Raw genomic sequence first — 22,526 nt, 5'->3', positions numbered from 1 at the left:
TGCATTTTCCAAATTAATCACATACGTGACCAGATGTGCCCTACTGAGTTGTACAAATAAATCACAAATCCTTCCCCAAACTAAAGAATCTGGTTTGAAGAGTTAAAGACTCAAAAATATTTTATGCCCCAATATATAAGAATAGTAAAATAAATGTGCTAAAGTGAAAAGTAGATAGGGTATATAACTTTGAGTAATCTCCCTCTATGATATTTTTTGAAGTATGAAAGTGGCATTCTCAGTTCTAAAAATTAATTCTACCATAACACTCGTGGTGACTAAATTGGGCAACAAGTAGGATATTCAAGCCTAAGGAATGTTGTCTCCTAGCAACCACAAGAGTGAGAACCAGAGATATACAAAGGATACTTCAAAAGTCTACAACCCCACGAGATCAAAGATCAAAGCCTTAAAATTTAAAATTTATTTCTTTAAAGAATTTTCCAAATGAGAAAATGTTTACTTTCCCTACTGTAAGACACACCAGGAATAAATCCCCATAGTTACAGTCCATGCATCTGTGGTATAAGGATGTTATAGCTCAACTTGAAAAGCAAAAAATATTTATATATATACAGCCAATCACTAAACACTCCTTATTGTTAAATTCAGCACAACTCAGAACTCAAAACACGTGGAACTGGGACTCTGAGTTTTCAGAGGTGTACAGTTGATTTAAATTCTACTTTTATTAAAGAACAATAGAGATTCTAGTTGGGTGATGAAAGTTGGTTATTTGGAATTGCAAAGCAGTATCAGCTCAAGGAGGCTCTCCACTATAAACCCAGTGATTACATTTCATAAAAGAGATTGTGAACTGACATATAGAGAAATTTACTGGTTCTAATGGTTCCTAAACATAGGAGTGAGGTAGAGAGTAGTTTTGGAGTCTGTTTTTAATTTTAACAGAATGCAACGAGCTCGGACATTTTTGGTCTTCACCCGCCCACCAAAACAAACACATCAGTCATCGTTATTCCATCTCTTCTTAAGAATGACAATTACTTAAAGAGACAGATTGCACAAAGGTTGCTGGATTAAAATAGACAATAGTATGACCGGGTTTCGCTGTCTGTACAAAATGAAAGGTCTGAGACCAGGTTAGGCCTTTTAACACAAAGACACCTTCAGAAGTTCCAGTTATGGTATTACTCTGCCCATAAAATTTAAAAAAAAAAACCTTCATAGGAAAATGTAGCGTACTATACATGTCCTCAAAGAGAAAAGGATGTCAATTTCCTAAACAATTCAAACTATGTTTTACTCTTTAAATTGGGTATTTATACAGCCTAGTCTACATAATTTGGAACTATTCTAATTTAATCCTCCAAATTAACTGATATTATTTGTTTCTTAGGGGAAAAAAAGTGATAAACTATTATTTGACCAAATACATTTTATCACATATTAAAATCCTCACAGGCTGAATCTCTATAATTTTAAAAGCAAAATTACCAAAAGTTAATTTTATGATGTCAAATATATATGTAGAAACATAAGCATTATGGCTAGCAAAGTCTATACACTATAATATTATTTCAGAGTATATTTTAAGCTGATTATCTTCTATATTTTAACCTTATTTAAGTGTTTTCATCTCTTCTTCAGTAACTTATTTTTATAATAAATCCAGGAAGAAGTAACTTTGCTTTAAGTATTGTGTTTTTTGTAGATATTTGCTGGTGTTTTTTACTTAGATTTAGTCATGTTTTTAAATGCAAACTTTTCTTAAAAATGCATAAGTTTCTAAAATCACCCTTTCTTCCAGGAAAGAGACTTTATAAAAGTTAGTCCTACTTTATGAACAAAATAAATTATTTTATGCTTAGATATTTTGAGTTATGCATAATTTTATTCTATATATTGCCATGATCCTTTCCCAGCATCTATGCTTGGATTAGATGAACTCTGCCCAAAGCCATGATGGAAGCATTTGCCTGCTAATTTCTGTAGAACAGCCTATTAGAAGGCAGAAGGGTGCTGAGGAACACTAAATGTGGTCCCCGTGTCTACACAGGGAACTCTTTGTGTCCCTCCCCATTTTTGTACTCTGTCACATTCACAATTTCTCCCAGTTTCTTCCATTCTCTCCTGGCTTGTTTATGGGGTGATAATTAGATAAGTCTGATGGTCCCGCTTGCTTCCACTTTGACATCAATTGCACTCCATACCTGTGATGGCACATGGCAGTGGCGTGACAAAGGCTCTCGTTAGTCTGGCTTATCAGAGCAGCTTGTTTAAAATCCTGAAATAATGTTATAAGCTTTTGTTAATTTTGCAACATTATTTTATGTGCTATCTTAAACTTCCTTCTAACTGTGATTCCACAATGACACAAGGATAAAGATACACATCTTCCTAAATACATGTGACACAAGCATTAAAATACACATCTTTCTAAAACTTTGTATTTTCCTTGTAGCATCACATCAAATAAGAACAGATGAAACAAAGGAAACCTATTATTGTAGACTCACTCAGAATCTTGTACCACTGGTCTCTACTCAAGAATGGAGATTTTTTTCCTATGGTTTTGCCCTGCAATGGGTAATGAGGTATCTATCTCATTTACTTTCTTTCTATTGTTTATTCCCAGTGAACTCCTCTGGAGACTTCTCTATCTAGACAGAAAAGGAAATGCACCTGGAGAGAACCTTTGATGTTACATGACTATAGGACAAACAGGCATCCAGGTTGGGGAAAGGGCATAACCAGGCCTTCTGTATGGATGAGCTGCTGCTGCCTTTGGAATCCACACTTCTGGCAAGAAATCGTCTCTTGTCAAGGATCCATAAGCCCCCCTGCGAGGGAGAAATGGAAACTCTAATCCCCAGATCTGAAGTTAGGGAAGTCAGCTGGGAAGGATCCCAGTGGCCACTAGAAAGAGGCTGTTTAAAAGCATTCGAGGCCGGGCGCGGTGGCTCAAGCCTGTAATCCCAGCACTTTGGGAGGCCGAGGCAGGCGGATCACGAGGTCAGGAGATCGAGACCATCCTGGCTAACACGGTGAAACCCCGTCTCTACTAAAAAAATACAAAAAACTAGCCGGGCGAGGTGGCGGGCGCCTGTAGTCCCAGCTACTCGGGAGGCTGAGGCAGAAGAATGGCGTAAACCCGGGAGGCGGAGTTTGCAGTGAGCTGAGATCTGGCCACTGCACTCCAGCCTGGGTGACAGAGCGAGACTCCTTCTCAAAAAAAAAAAATAATAAAAGCATTCGAAGGGCTAAGTCCACAAGAGATTATGCCATGGTAGCCCAGAGCTCTTTTCTCTATCAGGCCCCAGGGACAGTGTCTGAAGCTCATGGCTCTTCAAAGTCCTAGAGAAATATTTGAGGCCTGAAGTAAAATAAGAAAATTTAAATTTTCTTATTTTAATAAGAAATTTAAATTAAGAAACTATTTAAATATATAACTGTAAAACAAAATATTATATCGTGTCAACTGCATGATATTCACATATGTATTAATATATGAGATGTAGATTGATTAGTGATTGCTATACTATAGGAAGGGCTTCTGAAAGAGTACTGAATCTATGAAGGAATGAAAATAGCACTGCTTTTTCCCCAGAAGACTGCTTCAGCAGGAATCTTCCTTGACAGTGTTTGTGATCTCACTTGATCAAGCAGAGCAGTAGGGAATATTACACTCTTCTCTGGAGTGGCAAAAGGAAACCCCTCCAGGCTTCCTTCCCGGAAGCCAGACCTTGGAACTCTGCAGCCCCAAAGGACACTACCCAGCCAGAAAGGAGCTAATCAAAGCCCACACTCTCCCTCTCCCTCCCCGCCCCCTCCCTTCCACAAACCCTCCCTGGCTATGTCAGAGGGAAGAGGTTGACTGTCTTTGAAGGGTAGGATAAATTTTCTGCTATTATTGGAGGTGGAAAAGGGAGTAGTAAGGTTAATCTGAGCACTCAGAGATCCTGCTGGAGGAGGCAGTATTAGTCACAGACCAACCTGTAGATGTGGAGACCCCACATTGATTCAAGAAGCATATCTGATACCAAATGGAAGTACTTGGAAGAAAATTTTTTAAATTATTGTCTAACCAAATATAATATAATAAAAATGCTTCCAGACATCTCTCTAGGAGGATTTTTTTTTTTTTTTTTTTTGCTAAAAATAAGGCAAACTTCCAAGTGTAAGTGAGCTTTATTACAAACATTCCCATTAATTTTGGAAGTTTCAAGGATGACCATGTAACTTAAAAGGCTAAAACAGATTTAGTTTTGTAATCAGATGAAACTTACAAAAGTGAACTTGACTCTATATACATAATCATTATTATACTACATGGTAATTAGGCAGTAATTATCAACAATAGACATAAAAGATGACTAGTAGCATTACTTAGAATAAAGTTAGCCACTGTTATTTAATATTATAATTTTTCTCTTCTGCATTAATTATCTCTCTAATATAAGGACGATAAATAACAAACCACACAGCCACTAATATGTACCATATAGAATAGAATTTAGCAGTCTCACACTACCACTTCACATGCCTCCCCTTCTCTCATCAGCTCTATATACCAGGGGTTGGGGACCCCTGGTATACGAGACATAGATCTACATCTCAATCTCAATCTACATCTCAATCTTACATCTCAATCACAGCAGGAGGTGAACCACAGGTAAGCATTACTGCCTGAGCTCTGCCTCCTGTCAGATCAGCAGCAGCACTGGATTCTCATAGGAGTGCAAACCCTATTGTGAACTGTGCCCATCTAGGTTGTGTGTACCTTATGAGAATCTAATGCCCCATGATCTGAGGTGGAACGGTTTCATCCCAAAACCATCACCCCGCCACACTGCCACCTGAATACCCTGAAAAAATTATCTTCCATGAAACTGGTCCCTGGTGCCAAAAAGATTGGAGGCCACTGCTATATACTTATGACAACTTGTTTGTTTTAGTCGCTCTTTCATTTCCCTTAAGCTTTGATCCTTGGCTACCCATTTATATTTAAGTTTGAGGGATTTAGATCGAGAATGGCAGTTTGGGGTGCCTAAACATCTCTTCTCTACTATCTGTAACCTTGCAGCATTAAATCTTTTTTTTTTTTTTTTTTTTTTTGAGACAGAGTCTGGCTCTGTCGCCCAGGCTGGGGTGCAGTGGCCAGATCTCAGCTCACTGCAAGCTCCGCCTCCCGGGTTCTCGCCATTCTCCTGCCTCAGCCTCCCGAGTAGCTGGGACTACAGGCGCCCGCCACCTCGCCCGGCTAGTTTTTTGTATTTTTTAGTAGAGACGGGGTTTCACCGTGTTTGCCAGGATGGTCTCGATCTCCTGACCTCGTGATCTGCCCGTCTCGGCCTCCCAAAGTGCTGGGATTACAGGCTTGAGCCACCGCGCCGGGCCATATCTTTTTTTTTTTAACCCTTTACTATTATCTTGGTAGGTTTTCAAGAGGGAAAAGAAGAAAACAAATGTTCTTAACCCATTAACTTCTGGTTAACTTAGCCATAACTTCACAAACAATCCCAGTCGAAATGCTTCCTGAACAAAGTGTTCCTATGAAGGGCATACAGCTCTCAACTAACTAATGTTTTCAGCACTCAGGCTACTCAGCTTCTCTATTAATCAATCTTTCCCACTAAAAGTGTTTTTAAAGATTCTACTTTCTCTTGGTTTTTCATGCAGACCTCTAATTACTCAGTCTTACATATTTCATTGCTTCTTCCCCTGCTCACATCGTTTTTTAGTTGTTTTAATTAATTTTTTAACTTCACATAGAGAAAAATTGAATTTTTTGCTTTCAATTTGTGTTTCTGTGATATATCTTTTCCAGCTTTTTGTTGTTACCTATCTATATCACTATATTTAAAATGTGTTTCTGGTTGCCAAAATATAGTTGGCACTTTTACAAAATTCCAATCAGACATTTTCATGATTTTCATTGTTGTATTTTGACTACTTCCATTTAATATAACTACTGGTGTGGCTGGATTTAGGTCTACTGTTTTATTATTTCTTTTCTGCTGGTTTTCTCCATTTCTGTTCCTCTGCTTCCCCTTCCTAGACTTATATGGGATTCTTTTAATATTTTTTAATATTCCATTTTAGTTTAGCTTCTACCTTTTTGACTGAAGAGGTCACATTTCAGCAGAAACCTAAATGAAACAATGGCATGAATCATACACAGATCAGGAGGAAGAGTGATGTATGCACAGGGACTCGCTCGTGTAAAGGTCCTGGGGCAGCAAGGGAGCCCAGCATTTCCAAGGAATGGCAAAAGGCCAGGGTGGCATGACTAGTGGAGAGAAGAGAATGTTTGACGATGAGATCAGCAGAGGTGAGCAGCAGTCATATCAAGTAGTGTCTTGCTTGGTCACAGTCAAGAGTTCAGATTTTATTCTAAGTATGATGGGAAGCCATCAGAGGGTTTTGAGCAAAGGAATAACTTGATCTGCTTTATATTTTTAAGAGATTTCTGTAGCATCTGTTTAGAGAATAGCATGTACAGGGGCAAGAGTGGAACCTTAAGCCAGTTGGGAAGCTACTACAGTAGTCCAGAAGAGAAATGATTCAGTTCTGAAACCTGAGTTCTGCTCTTGCCCCAGTACTTACTGGTGGAAAGGAAGATAGCAGTGGCAATCATGAGAGATGATTTAATTCAAAATATGCTTTAGTGGTAGAGCTGACTGCACTTGCTAATGGGTCAGATGTGGGGTGTGAGGAAAGAGAGGGGACAAGAATGACTCCCCCTAGACCATCAGCTCCTCAAAAACTGGAACTCTGTCTCATTTATCTCCATATATTAATGCCAGTGCCTTGCCTGAAAGAAGATAGAATTTGGAATTGAGGTCTGAGTTCAGATCTTACCCCAGTACTTACTGTAGAAAGGCCTTATTTAACCTCTTTTGAATACCAGTTTCCTCCTCTGTAAGTTACAATTATAAATTGTGCAGCATTGTTGAGGACCCAGTGTGTAGCAAGTGTGCAACAGTTGTTTAGTGGTTGCTTAGTACTAAATAAATCTTTATACAGAGGATAACATGGGCCCTGCATTTAATTCTCTAACAGCTGCAGTCCCTTCTTCCCCATCTCCATTATCTCACTCTCTCCACCTCAATACTGTTGCCCATTGTTTTCTTGCCTACTACAAACAGGGAGGTTCTTTATTTCCATCTACCTGAGGTTATACCTAGTGACACAGCTCAAAATATTTTAATATATCAAAAGCTTAAAGGTATTCAAATATAGAGATCACATTTATTCATAGCGTAAACTTCCTCAAAGGTAAATGATTATGTTGGACAGAATCTCAAAAAAATGACTCCAGAAATAGAAAAATAATCATCTTGGGAGGTGAAAAGAACCGGATGTACTCCACTCCATAATGTTATGCTGCAGTTCCTCAGAGACAAAGAAGCGAAACTATCATTATTTAACTATATACATTTTAACTTGCTATTTAATTTTTACCTCCTGTTTCTTATTCTAAGAGTTACAAACAGACAATAAAATAAAAGTTAAAATGAGGATGAATTTTGTTTAATTATTCTTTAATGAAATACATTTAAACTACCTGTTTCTTTTAATACCTTGCCTATGCTTTTTTCTACTGTGATTCTGAACGCCTGCCACCACTAACTTAAAAACCTGTTACCAGTAGCCCATTCTGAGCAACTATTTCCTGCCCTGTTTGAAACAGATTTATTTTGCTATATTTGCAAAGGGAAAAGAGGAAAATTTTGAGAAAGTTACCACTAAACAGCAGAGTACACGTTACAGGAATCATTTTATTTACTAAGTAACTTGAGTTTTGTCTGTACTCCCTTAAGAGAAGTGATGCTCTTGATCAAATTAGAAATGTCTAAAAATGTATTGGCTGTTTATCCATAATCCAAACAAAGCAAAAATATACATTTTTTTCCACAGAGTCTATTAGTCATTTCAAGTATTTTAATAGAATTCTTGCTAAAGTTAAGCTATCACTCATTAATATTGCCAGTTGATAATAATAAAATCTTGTTCACTAGTTCTCAGAAGTCAATGTGCAAAATCAAGTGGGTTCTTTACATAACAGGAAGGCTTACCTCTAATGCAAAGCCATACTGGTCTAGTTCTACATAGATGAGTCCACGATTAAGGAACGTATTTAGTTTTACAGTTTCTGTAGCATCAAGAAGCAGCACAATTCCATAATCTGCTAATGCCTAAAAATAAAATAATCATTTGTAGCATAGATTCAGCTTTTTAGAGCCTGAATGCATTGGCTATGGACAAATATATTTATGTCCAAACTAGGACCCAATGGTTAGTTCTTCAATTTGTTTTATAATTTATGGCCAAAATAACCATATGTTAGATTTAAAGGGTACCCTTAGGCAAAAAGTATCATGGACACTGATACTTTTCAACAAGCAGTGCACACTGTGCTTGCATTTCATGTTTTACCTGCAAGTCACCCCATACATTTTCATTGGTGTACGGGCTGGAAGAGAAGGATTTAGCACTCTGCCCTGACTCGGTAGTTTCATCAAATGACCATTAAATATATAATTTCTTTTTAGTGTTTTATTGTTTTCTTTGCTGAAATCTAAGCTCTATGAAGCCAGAGCTTATCCATTTTGTTCACTGTTTTAAGCCCAGTAACAAGAATCAAGCCTGCACATACCATGCATTCAATAAATTTGTATCCAATGAAAAAATCATGACTCAATGAAAATAGATCTTAATAAAACTAACAAATAAGCACTTGTATGAAAGTTATCTCAAAATATTTTGATAAATATATTCATTTTTCTAAAAGACACATAGTGTAATCTGAGAATCAACTCAGACCCTTCTCCATTACTTTTACTTTATTTTGTTTTTTTTACGTTCACTGACTAAACAAGATTTTACTGGTTTCTACTCTGTACTAGGTACTAGAAGCATTCTAAACTTGGGTTGGAGCTGAATCTCTTAAACCATTTTCCTACTGAACATTCTGTCCAAAAAAGCCATATGGTCTGATCAGAAAAGGGCTAAATCTTATTATGCCTATAGCATCTGCCAACTGAAAATGACAAAGAGCATTTTATATTTGCTCATTTGCCCTCCTCTGGTGTTTCCTAATGTTGGGTGCTCAAGTGTCTTTAAAAAATGTGTAATTAAAGATCCTATAGGTAAGTTGTCACATAATCATAAATAAAAATTGCCAGGACTATAAAAATAAATAGTAATATTTGTCAAAAAAGAAAACCCAAACCTAGGATATTAGCCACAGATTGTCTAACATTTTTCTTTTACTAAATTACATTATGTGAAACCAGTATGATGCCTTGGAGATCCACTGAGCAGCTGAATCTGCAACACAAGAGGAAATAAAAACTGGGAAATAAGATTTCGTAAAGATCAATGAGGGTAAGAGGTAGGGATGGGAGCACACAGGTTTTGATTAAGAGGAAGGGTCAGGGCCTTGGCCTCTCCTGGATTTGTGCCATGCCTCTGTTAACATTACTAACCCTTCGATTTGGGGAAAATTACTTAACACTAAGCCTTAGCTTCCTCATCTGCAAAATTGGCGTGTTAAAAATTCATCATATTGTTACAAGGATCTACTTAAAAATGTTTTGATTGTATCTCAGTGAAGCATTTAGCTCAGTTCCTGTCATACAATAAGCCCTAAATAAGTGGTAAGTGTTCAGTATTTTTATTAATATCAAGTGTTAGAACCAGAATTCAACTTTCCTTAGTTTTTATGAAACTATATCTTGGGAGAATGCCTAAGTGCATTTTCTGCAGAAAGTTACTTGGTTTTTCTCAGGCTAGGGATGGCAGGAATGCTGAGAAACAGGTGGAGGAGGATACACTGCTTAATGACATCCAGTCCACATGCTGGAGGTCAGACGGTTTTACAAAGCCACCTAAACACTGTTAACCCAGAAGCCAACAAATTTGTGGACAACAATACAGGTCACTAACTCCCTCTGTGTGACTTGGATGGTTTTTCGAACCTCTCACTACTCTCATTTCCTCATCTGTAAAGTTAGCAGATTGGATAAAATGCTTCAGAGTACTGGCAGCTCTGAAATCACCATTATTTTATTATCGTAATTTAGTTTTACTTGATTTAGGTAGTTTTGCATTTTCTTTATTAACAGGGCACTGGCTCTTTCACATTATCTGAGATAACAAAACAATGGGTATTCCCTCCCCACCCCAGCCCATTGTTTTCCTATTCAGGGTTACCTTTCCTGCAGGAATGGGGTTGGGGAGGGAATCCTCAAAGGCCCCTGTTGTGCAGGTCACTCTAATAAATGATCTTTCCTCCGTCAGCTCCTAGCATCTTAACAATCCCCTTGTTAAAAATTAGCTATTCATTTATCAACATCTCTGGAGGAAACCTGATAATCTGGTTACCAAGAATTTTACATCCTCTTAGGTAGAGACAAAGTTTCTCAACTTCCCTTCTAAAGCTTGTACATTTCTAAATTTCTAAATGTTTTAAACAGATTTCACTGTCCACGTTTCACAGATTGGGGAGTGTGTGAACACAGAACAGCAGGAATGTGACCTAGCCTTTTAAAAGAATGCGTCATTTACTACAGACATGGGCAGGAATAAGGAGAGGGAGACAAGTAACAGAGGAAGAGGATGGGACACTATTCTGAGAGACCACAAGACTAGCTGCTCACCAGTGAGGAATCCTCATTGAAAAGGGACCAAACCGACAGAGAGAAGAGAGTAGGTAAGATTACAAACATAAACAACAGTTTGCTCAGGTAGATGCTGGATCAAGACAAATGGAAAAAAGGTTTGCTGCAGCCCACAGGCCTTCAAAATATGGGCCAAACCTGGTCACTGGTCCCTGGAGCTGAAAACCATCACTCCATACTCCGTGCTACATGTGTGGTCTGAGGACCAAACAAAAGAATGCCTACATAAACTGCTGTACGTAACATTAAAATTTTGAAACCACAATATTGCTAGTGATTGCTACTGCTTTAAAAATTCTGCACTTTGGGAGGCCAAGGCAGGCGGATCATGAGGTCAGGAGATTGAGACCATCCTGGCTAACATGGAGAAACTCCATCTCTACTAAAAATACAAAAAATTAGCCGGACATGGTAGCAGGTGCCTGTAGTCCCAGCTACTTGGGAGGCTGAGGCAGGAGAATGGCGTGAACCCAGGAGGTGGAGGTTGCAGTGAGCCGAGATCACAGCACTGCACTCCAGCCTGGGCAACAGAGTGAGACTCCATCTCAAAAAAAAAAAAAATTCTGCATATGGTAGAAACATTTATTCAAATGATAATTATGTGATGGATTTAATTTATAAATGCCTTTGAATGCTTCTATAAGCATTATCAACTTAAGTTTTCATTTGACTTCTTTCAGAAATTATATAAGAAAATTTGGTGAGCACCAACAAAGAAATTAAATATTCTTTGAAATGGTTCTTTGGTTTCTCAAGTTTTATATGTGTGTATTTCCTAGGAATCTCCTTTTGAAAATTCTAGCAGAAGTAAATATAAAATACTTTATAATGCCTTAAACGAATTTACAAAATGCTTTAATGTGTTTTGTTTTATTACGTTTATTGACTGAAATCAACAAGTTATTAAATGCATGTTATTTATTAAACACTTTAAACACATTGTTTACTAAAATGGTCATCTTACCATTTGAAGTTCCCTTATCTTGGTGTAACATAATGCTCTGTTATAAAATGCTATATAACTATTTTTATCCATGCTGATAGCTGTAGTTAAATCTGTAATTGCTAGCTTATAAGTCTAAAAAGAAAAAAGTAATTACGTGAGAAAGGAAAATCATAATGGACTGAAATTTAATCATAAAATAAATTCTTGTTTCTATCAGAGTTTTTGAAACACACATTTAACCATTCCTTGTATCATCTGTGAAATTAACACATTGAAGCTAATCTTTCATAGAGTTAATTAAGAAAATCTCCTGGTAGAAATTATCATTATAGTTTCTCTCACCTACAAACAAAATTAAATATATCAACAACTTTAATTTAGGTAAATATCTTATTACCATTGTTGGTATATGGCAAGGAGAAAATTATACTTCTAGGTAAAATAAAATAAAGCCAACCATATTAATGCAGCAAACATTCACCAGTGCTCGCTTGCTTCTGTCATTGTGACTGTCACATCACATAATCATCATGTTTTCTACCCTCGTTCTCTTTTGCTTCCTCTTTGATTCTTCTCTGATACCTTATATCATCCATTTCTATAGATAGTAATTTTCATGGAATTAACACATAATGCAAGGTCTTACCTTTGCTTTAAGGTATTATTGTAAAAATTTCATATAAAATAGCTACAAAGAAAGATCAGAAAAGAAAAGTAGAGAGAAATAAAGTATTCAGTGTAGTATCACATATCAATGGTACTGCTCACAACTTTTAACCCAGTAACTTCTGTTTAAGAACCAATCATAAACCCAAGCAGCAATTTTGTTCTCAGATGTATATAACTATATGATTTAAAACAGTAAAATAGTAAAATTTTAAAACAATCAAAAAGTTCAACAATAAAGTAATTAAAAGTAAATTATGGTGGAATATTATGCAGTCAGCAAAATACTATCTTCAAAGATTAAGTGTAAAAAGCAGGGCACCACACAAGTTATATAAGTAGCATAGTCCAAATTTTGGAAAATATATATCATATTTTATGAGGAAACTAAAAGACTAAATACAAATATGACAAATGCACTCAGGAATTATCATTGATGGTGAGATAATAATCCTTTATTCCCTTCTGTATTTTTCCAAATTTTCTGCAATGAATATATGCTACATTCTTAATAAAATAAATAATAAATGTTATTTAAAATGTAATGTAAAAAATAAATACCATTATTTTGTGAAAAAAATATGAATTGGGAAAGTGTAAAGTTTTCTATGTAGTTCTGCCCTTCATATCACAGTGATTCCCAACCACAAAGAAAAAAAGTAAGTGAGTCCCCTGCCTAGCATAAGAGAGTCTTCCCACCCTAAAATTTCAGTAAGCCAGGCAGGAAATGGCCCTACCTTGTTGTGGTATTTCAGAACTCCTCTGTAGAGATAGGCACGTACGCTCTCAGGGTAAATTTTTATAGCCTTGTTACAATTCAAGATTGCTTTGGAATACCTGCCTTTTAAACCATAGAATGCTACTCGGCTTAAATATGCCTATTCAGAGAGAGAGAGAGAGAGAGAAAGCAGGAATGGGTGCTTTAGTAAAAGCACCAATTCTACCAAAATATATGATACTTGGAACAAATCTATGCCTCCCAAAGAGGGTATTAAAATATAGTCTTTTAAAGAAATTTCTTTTATTAGAAAAAAAATTTCAAATGACACAGAATAATTGAAAGAATGATAAATACCTATCACCTGGAGTTAATAATTATTAACATTTTGCCATATTTATCTATTTTTTCCTGCACTATTTGAAAACAGGTTGTAGATATGGTAATGCTTTACCCCAAGTCCCCTAGTATGCATCTCCTATGAAAAAAGGACATTCTCCTACATAACCACACTGCCATTATATATCCAAGATGATTTATAGAAATTTCCTAAAATCATCTAATATTTAGATCAGATTCAAATTTCATAGATTCCTAAAATCAAGATGCAATCAAGCTTCACCTATTGAATTTTGTGTTGTCTGTATAGTCTATTGAAAGATAGGAATCTATGTAACATCAAAACAAAAAGTAAGTAAAATTAATGAGTATATAAACTTTAAAGTATTAACAGCCACATTGATATATTAACAATATTTACATACATCACATTCACATATACATTTATATATAACATCATAATATCACTGATGGAAAGAATACTTTTAGTTTAAGGAGAAATACAGCTATTTGGATTATCAAAATACAGTTAAGTGAAAAGTAGGTATAAGAAACTGATTGGTGCTAATTAATAACAATGGTATATAAGAGATTTAATAGTTTTACCAAAATTAACACTTTACAACTCACTAAAAACATCTATTTAAATACCTGGTAATGTTTTGGATTGAGGGTAATGGCATGATTAAAATCCAGAATCGAGCTATCCTTGTGGAGTTTCACTTTACAAAGCCCTCGTTGATAAAAGCTTTCTGCAAAATCTGGATTTGCTTTCACAGCTTTTGTAAAAGAATCAAAAGCCTACAGGAGCATATTGTCAAAATGCAAACCATTTAGTGATATAATATATTGTTTTAAAATGTTAATGAATTACAGTATATAACTATTGTTGAAAAGTTTCACTCTATTTTTGGATTATTTTAATACATTTCTCCTAATGGACCTCATGGAACAAACAAAACTAATATTTAGAAACAAGTAGAGATGATTATTATAATTAAAGGTCTTATTCCCAGACTAAGGTCTACATAATCCATATTGTTAGATTACAATATTTTGGGTGGTATAATTTTAATTGTTATTCAGATTTTGTTTCTTCAAAGAAATCACAACTAGCACATTTATTTTCCATTAGGATCCAGCAAATGCATCATTATAGAACTTCAGAACAACAGAACTCTAAAAATTTTCCCCATATTTTAAAGCAAAGCTGAGTTTGCTCTGGTTGTTCAAAAGGACTAAAAACATGTAAAATATTTGTGATTTGTCTCATATTTACTGGAATTTCTTAATAGAACAACTAATCAAGTGCACCTCTTTTTTTGTGTATACCAATACCAATTTAAAACACTGTCCACTCCATGAACATAAGAATTAGAATGATGTGTGTGTATTTGTGTGTGCCTATGTGTGTGTCTGTGTGTGTCTGTATGTGTGTGTGTGTGTCTGTGTGTGTCTAGAGTTGTAGAATATCCAACATGAGCCATCGGAAAGTATCAATTATTTTACATATTTGTCATATCAGTGATAATTTTGAAGTAAAGAATTGCCTAAAATCACCAAAGACTGGATAAATATGTAATAATTGAATCAACTGTTTTTCAGTGTATCTGGCCATCTTAACAACCCGTTTCAATCTGATTTGAATTGTTCAATGATCAATAAGAAAAGCCAGAATGCCCTAATCTTTTCCATTTATTCTACATTATGTTAAAGCATTTAAAGTACTTAAAATTTAATAAGTGAATTCATACTAATGTGATAAAATTATTTTACTGTAATAATTTCCTGCAGTTAGATTTATTGTTCTGGTGGGAAACATACATTAATCTTTAGAATATTGTTGACAAACAAGCATCAAATAAAACATGTTGGTTAAATAAAACAACGTCCTAGGTGTTGCAGTGTGCAGACTGACTATAATGAGCCAAGCTTCAAAAGCAGCTTTGGACCAGTTGCCCACTGTATAGGTGGTCTTCGGAAACAGAATTGCATACAAGCAACCAGTCTCTAAAATTACAAATAATCTATACTCCTAAATACACGAAATACCATTTGTAAATTGCCTTCCTCCATATAACAAAGACCCAAGTTATACAGACAGTCTGCTGAAATTGCTGTGGTGTTTGGTCCTTTATCGGAATGAGAAATGACATCCAAAGCCTTCTTAAGCATTTTCACAGCTTCCTATAATGATAAAAAAGCAGGGAGGGGGCAGGAAATGTTTCTTTCCACTATTGATTTAATATTACAGCCTTATATGTTAAAAGGAGCACAGAGCACACACCTCTACTCTTACTTTATCTGGGAACAAACAGACCTGGTGAAGTTACAGGTCTTGTCAGTACACTACAGGAAGATAATCCAGTTCAGAAGTCTTACCCTCATGAGTCCCACCCAGATGCCTATCCTACAAGACAGTACTTAAGCAGGCTTACAGACATGGATCTTTGGAACTAAAATTTGTAAATTCCAAAGGCTATACTCAAGCTTAAGTCAGGCTTAAATTTATAAACTAGTTTATTGATAATTTCCTAATAATTTTTCTGAATGGAATACTGGGAAGCTACTAAGTAGTAAAAGATCTCCACTGATAATATCTGACATAATTTTAATCAATTTTATTGTGTCCTGCTGTCCTCCTAATAGGGTTTTATTGGCATCAAAAAAATAAACCACCTCCAAAACTCACCCATTTATTTATTCAAAAAACTCAAAAGTCTCATTAATGAAAAAGATAGAAATGCCATTTAATACTTAACTACTCCTTGTATATCTTTATATAGAAAGTCAAATAATTGTTACTGGCCATACCATCTGCTTAATTGTATTAAATTGCTAAAGAAACAATGAGATTTCACTTGGATATGCTAAGTGTCCTTTATGGCTTCTATCGAGCATTAGCTCTATATGTTTGCAAGTCACCCAGCATCCCTCCTTCTGTCCTCACTCTCAGCACATGACCTTGCCTAGAAAAAGTGGATTATTGTCTCAATTTCCCCCCTTTCTACTTTTCAACGAATCTATATGTTCATTCACTTTCACCTTTTTCTCTCCTGTCTTTGAATTGCTTTCTTTCTCATTCCTTGCAGGGCTAACTCCTCAAAAGCTGTCCTTGACCCCATCTCCTCCTGCCCCACCTGAGCAACCTATTACTTCCTTTCTCGTTTGGATTTCTGCCCCTTCACTGACTCCTTGAGTCCAAAAAACTTGTCTACTCAAGCCTTCCATCCCATTTAAATTAAAATCAACACAACTTCACTTCCTCCTGCTTCCCCCATCTCTCTCTCTTTCACTACTTTATGGTGTCATCTGAGGGACATCTGCAGAGGCTTGCAGATAAGTCATCTTTATAGTCTGCAGAAAGTACTGTGGCTGCTGTGTGGATAAAAGCTTGGAAGAGTACAACAATGCAGCTATATAATTCAAGAAAAATTTTTTAAATTATATGTTCCAAACCAGGATAATAGCCATAGAAATAAAGAAAGAAAGTGGATTTGAGAAATATCTAGGAAGCAGAACCAAGAGAATATATATATATATATTAACATCACTATTTATTACTATATTTCTATAGTATATATAAATACTATGTATCACTATTACTAGAACCAAGAGAATATATATATATATATATATACTAACATCACTATTATATTAACATCACTATTTATTGGGTGGAAGAGGGTAGCTGATGGTGACATCAGGTATCCAGCTAAAGTCACAGGGGACAGCCTGGGAGGAGGAGATTAAAGTAAATATAAAAAAGCAGTCCTCAAAGAATACAGAGACCAAAAACTCCAAATGTGAAGAGAAGAGTAGACATGATCCATACTGAGAAACGATCACAGAATCTGCAGTAAGAAAGCCAATGAAGGCCGGGCACAGTGGCTCACACCTGTAATCCCAGCACTTTGGGAGGCACAGGCAAGTGGATCTCCTAAGGTCAGGAGTTCAAGACCAGCCTGGCCAACATGGTGAAACCCCATCTCTACTAAAAATACAAAAATTAGCTGGGCATAGTGGTACATGCCTATAATCCCAGCTAGTCAGGAGGCTGAGGCAGGAGAATTGCTTGAACCCAAGAGGCAGAGGTTGCAGTGAGCTGAAATTGTGCCACTGCACTCCTACCTGGGCGACTGAGCAAGACTGCATCTCAAAAAAAGAAAAAGAAAAAAAAAAAGCAAGTCAATGAAGCTAGCAAGAGTGCTTGATTCCAAACCAGAGGTGCATTCATTTTCTATCACTACAAGTCAAATTACTACACATTTAGCAAATGATAGTAACAAGCATTTATCACCTCACAGTTTCCACAGGTCAGGAGATTGGGCATGGCTTAACTGGGTCCTCTGCTCCAGGTCCTACAAAGCTGCTATCAATGTGTCGGTTGAGCTACATTCTCCTCTGTAAACTCGACTGGGAGAATCAGCTTCCAAGCTCATTCACATTGTTGGCAGACTTCATTTCCTTGAGACTCCAGGACTGAGACCCCAGCTTCTTTTTTTTTTTTTTTTAATTTTTATTTTAAGTACCGGGGTACATATGCAGGATGCACAGGTTTGTTACACAGGTAAACGTGTGCCATGGTCGTTTGCTGCTCCTATCAACCCACCACCTAAGTATTAAGCCCACCATGCATTAGCTATTTTTCCTAATGCTCTATCTCCCTCCACCCTTCTTCCCACAAGCCCCAGTGTGTGTTGTTCCCCTTTCTGTGTTCATGTGTTCTCACTGTTCAGTTCCCACTTATAACATGCAGGGTTTGGTTTTCTGTCCCTGGGCTAGTTTGCTGAGGATAATGGCTTCAATGTCCCTGCAAAGGACATGATCTCATTACTTTTTATGGCTGCATAGTATTCCATGGTGTATATGTACCACATTTTCTTTATCTGGTCTATCATTGATGGGCATTTGAGTTGATTCCATATTTTTGTGTTTGTGAATAGTGCCACAAGGAACATACACACACATGTATCTTTGTAACAGAATGATTTTTATTCCTTTGGATATATACCCAGTAATGAGATTGCTGGGTCAAATGGTATTTCTGCCTCTAGGTCTTTGAGGAATCGCCAAACCATCTTACACAATGGTTGAAAAGTATAAAAGCATCCCTATTTCTCTGTAACCTTGCCAGCATCTGTTTCTTTACTTTTTAATAATCACCATTCTGACTGGTGTGATGCAAATAAAAACCACAATAAGAGATACCAGCTTGCTGGCTGTTGGCTGCACTCAGGTCCCAGCTGCCCACAGTTCCTCACCACATCACTCTCTCCACAGGAAGTCACAACAAGGCCAGCAGGAGAACCTCTCTCTCTTTACTCTGCTAAGAAGGAGGTCTTATATACTGCAACGTAATTGATGGAGCAACACCCCACCAATTTTGCCATATTCTATTGGTTGGAAGCAAGTCACAGGTCCTGCACACACTCAAGGAAGGGGAGGAGGTAACATAGGGTATGATTTAGAATAATCTTAGAGGCCAGGCGCGGTGGCTCACGCCTGTAATCCCAGCACTTTGGGAGGCCAAGGCGGGTGGATCACGAGGTCAGGAGATCGAGACCATCTTGGCAAACACGATGAAATGCCATCTCTACTAAAAATACAAAAAAATTAGCTGGGCGTGGTGGCGGGCGCCTGTAGTCCCAGCTACTCGGGAGGCTGAGGCAGGAGAATGGCGTGAACCCGGGAGGCAGAGCTTGCAGTGAGCTGAGATTGCGCCACTGCACTCCAGCCTGGGCGACAGAGCGAGACTCCGTCTCAAAAAAAAAAAAAAAGAATACTCTTAGAGTCTGTCTACCAGATGACTCCAATGATCAGTAATTCAACATTCTTGCCACATGCAAAATATGTTCCTCCATTCCAAGGTCCCCCAAAGTCTCAGTTCATTATTGCATCAGCTCAACATCTAAAATTTCATCATTTAAAGCAGGTCCAAGTCTAGATGAGGCATTCAAGTAAAATCCACCAGGTCCCACTCCTGGGGCACAATTCCTCTCCATCTGTGAACTTGTGAAATTAAAGAGACAAGGCGTCTGTCCCCAAAACACCCAACACACAATGGTGAGATAGGCATAGAATAATATCCACAGATACTCTGATTTAAAAGGGGAAAATGGAAGATTAAAATGAGCCACTGGTCCACGGCAGTTCTGAAACACATTTGGGCAAATGCTCAGTCTCTTGATTAGGTTTCAAAACATTTATGGCCCTTAGTATCATCCTGTGAGTTCTTAGTCTTGCCTTCTGGGTCCTTTTTCCTTTTTTATAAAAGGTTCTACATATTTACAGCTGAGTTGTTTTATTAACCTACTTCCTGCCAGAATGATTTTGAGGTCTGACAGCCTTCTTTCGTTTTGTACTCTGTCTGTTTGAGTCCAAATTATCAGTGTTTATAAAGAAATAATTCTCTTAAAAACGTTGGGGATCTTCCATGGATTTCACAGGGATTCACTTCATTAGACAAAAGCCACATCCACTATTTTCAAGAAAATTCCTTCTCTACTTTGGCCTCCTACTGAGATGTCTGAGGGGCAATGCCCTTAAGCTTCTAGAGATCCTCTAGTTTGGTTAAGAAGATTTGTAAGGCATGTCCTTAATCTCTTGAAAGGAAAGAGAACTAGTGTGACTGAATACTCTGCCCTCATGATCCTTCTAAGATCTTAGCAAAGTGCTGTCCAGCCACACCTTGTCCTTTTCTCTTGACAGTGAATTTTATCCTCTTTTGCCATCTGGAGAAGTTGAAAATTTTCCACATAAGCAAGTCCTGGTTTATTTTGTTTAACAGTTCTTATCTCTCCTTTCTCACACTTTACTATTAGAAGCAAAAAGAAAGCTGGCAGCACTGTCAACACCTTGCTTGGAAATTATCTTAGTTGTGTATCCAGGCTCTGAGTTATTAGTTCTGCTTTCCATACAACTATATGAGAAAATTTTACTAAGCTCTGAACCGCTAAATAAAAATAATAACATGTTGCTCATTTGCCTCAGAGTCCTCAGTGCTAGTGTCTTTAAAAACCAGGTATCTACTAACAGTCTGTTTGAGGTGATTGAAGCTTTTTCTGTCATGTTACTCAAAATTCTTTCAGCCTCTGCCCACTGCTTGATTCCAAAGCTGCTCCTACATTTGTAGGTATTTGTTATAGCAGCACTCCATCTGTATTATTTTCTTATTGCTGCAAAAAATAAAAAATACCACAAACTGAACGCTTTAAAACAACACACATTTCTTATCTCACAGTTTCCAGGGGCCAGGAGTCTGGGCATAGCTTAGCTGAGTCCTTTGCTTAGGGTTTCCCAGGCTTCAGTCAAGGTGTCAACTGTGCTACATTCTCATCTGAAAACTTCTTTTCTCTTCTTTTAAGCTCATTCTGATTGTTGGTGGGTTTCGTTTTCTTACGGCTGCATGACTGAGGGTACAGGCTTCTTATTGGCTATTGGCTGAAGATTGTCCTGAGGTCCATGAGGCCACAGCAGTTCCCCGCCATGATACCCTCTCCACAAGCAGTTCATAGTATAATTCTTTGCTTTTTTTAAGGCCAGGAAGGGAATTTCTCTCTCCAGTCTACTACATAACGTAATATAATCATGGAAGTGACATCCCATCATCTTTCCCATACTCTGTTGGTTAGAAGCAAGTCACAGGTTCCACTCACACTCAAGGTCACAGAAGGGCACAACTTGTTGAGGGTCACCTTATCACATGTTCATCACAAGAGGAAAGAAACCAGATTGTGGTGAGCAGCAGAATGAGTGGAAAGTCAGGAAATGAAGATAAGGGATATAAACAATTTTGCAAGATTTGGTTGTGCCAGAGTAAAGAGAAAAAAGCCAGTAACTGGAGAGGTCAAGAGAGCAAAAATAAAAGTTTTTTAGTTTTCATACTAAAGGTAGTTTCTCATGATTAAATGCTTATGAAATGAAGCCTATAAAAAGTCTTAAAATGCCCAGGGAGAAAAAAATTGGAATAATAGTGGCTAATGTTTATTAAATGTGTGTCATGTACTAGATATTAAAGCATTAAATAATCTTTCAAAGAAGACATCCTTATGATCTTTAGACAAACTCATTCACTAAATAGAAAAGAAGAAATACTCTCCAAATAATCTTATAAGATCAATACTCAAATCCCACAAAACCAATCTCACTCATAAATACAGACACAAAGATCCTCACAAGCAACTCAAATTTAGCAATGTCTACAAAATGATTATATATTCCGATCAAGTTGGTTTAACCCAGGAATACATGGTTGGTCTAACACTAAACAATGTCATAGATTACTTAATTTCATATGTGACATATAATCTGCTACATTAACGTATTAAAGGATAAAAATATAATAATCGTTTCAATACCTGATGAAAAATAATGTGATAAAATTCAAAATGGAAACAGAAAGGTTATTTACCTTTACTTTGTTTAAATTATCTACAAAATCAATCCCAAACTTCATTCTTAGTGGGGTAAACTTCCTTTAAAATTTGGAAGAAAATAAGGGTGTCTTTGTCACTACTTTTAGTCAGTATTGTCTTGGAGTTTCTAGCCAGCACAGTTAGACAAGTTAAGAAACAGAATACATAAAAAGAAAGGAAAAAAATAAAACTATTATTATTTATAGATGACATACTTTCCTAGTTTTGAACCCAAAAGAACAGACCTAAACATTTTCAGAAATAAGCAAGTTCAGCAAGGTGGTCAGCTAGTAGATAAGTATTCAAAAATCAGTTTCATTTCTACAAGCCATCAGCAAACAGAACATTTTTTAAAAGATACCCTTTATAATAGCAGCAAAACTATGGGAAAAAAACCTAGAAAACTAGGAAACTTTTAGCAATGAATATGTAAAATCTATTCGAAAGAAAAAGTGAAATAAATGGGGAGATACATCATTATGACCATAAACTAAATATTTCAATATCATAAAGATATCAGTTCTCCCTAAAATAATCTAAAGATTCAAAATTTCAAGAGAGTTTTTAATGGACCTTGGGCAAGCTAAATTTAACACATATATGGCAGAGTAAATGCTGAAGAGTAACCAGGAGTTTCCTAGAGAAGAATATGGTGTGGGGACTTGCTCCACCAGATATCAATAATTTCAATGAGGTTATAGCAATTAAGACATTGTTACTGGGCCAGTAATAGAAAAATTGACAAAAGGAACAGAACAGAGAACCTAAAATAGCACATGATCCACACATATGTG

The 22,526-nt window shown here is 36.7% G+C and overlaps 1 protein-coding gene across 1 annotated transcript in view; it reads right to left on the bottom strand.

Moving 5' to 3' along the window:
• The window catches only part of TTC6 (tetratricopeptide repeat domain 6), a 225,026-nt gene that overhangs the window by 23,281 nt on the left and 179,219 nt on the right, over positions 1 to 22,526 (bottom strand). The window contains 6 exon segments of the mRNA XM_017895392.1: positions 2,172 to 2,245; positions 8,040 to 8,159; positions 11,611 to 11,724; positions 12,996 to 13,136; positions 13,967 to 14,116; positions 15,368 to 15,502. Of these exon segments, the coding sequence (XP_017750881.1) occupies positions 2,172 to 2,245; positions 8,040 to 8,159; positions 11,611 to 11,724; positions 12,996 to 13,136; positions 13,967 to 14,116; positions 15,368 to 15,502 (734 nt within the window).

The sequence above is a fragment of the Rhinopithecus bieti genome, unplaced genomic scaffold (assembly GCF_001698545.2).
Source record: "Rhinopithecus bieti isolate Rb0 unplaced genomic scaffold, ASM169854v2 scaffold_1306, whole genome shotgun sequence".
In the NCBI taxonomy this organism is placed as follows: domain Eukaryota; kingdom Metazoa; phylum Chordata; class Mammalia; order Primates; family Cercopithecidae; genus Rhinopithecus; species Rhinopithecus bieti.
This window is presented reverse-complemented; position numbering and strand designations above follow the sequence as displayed.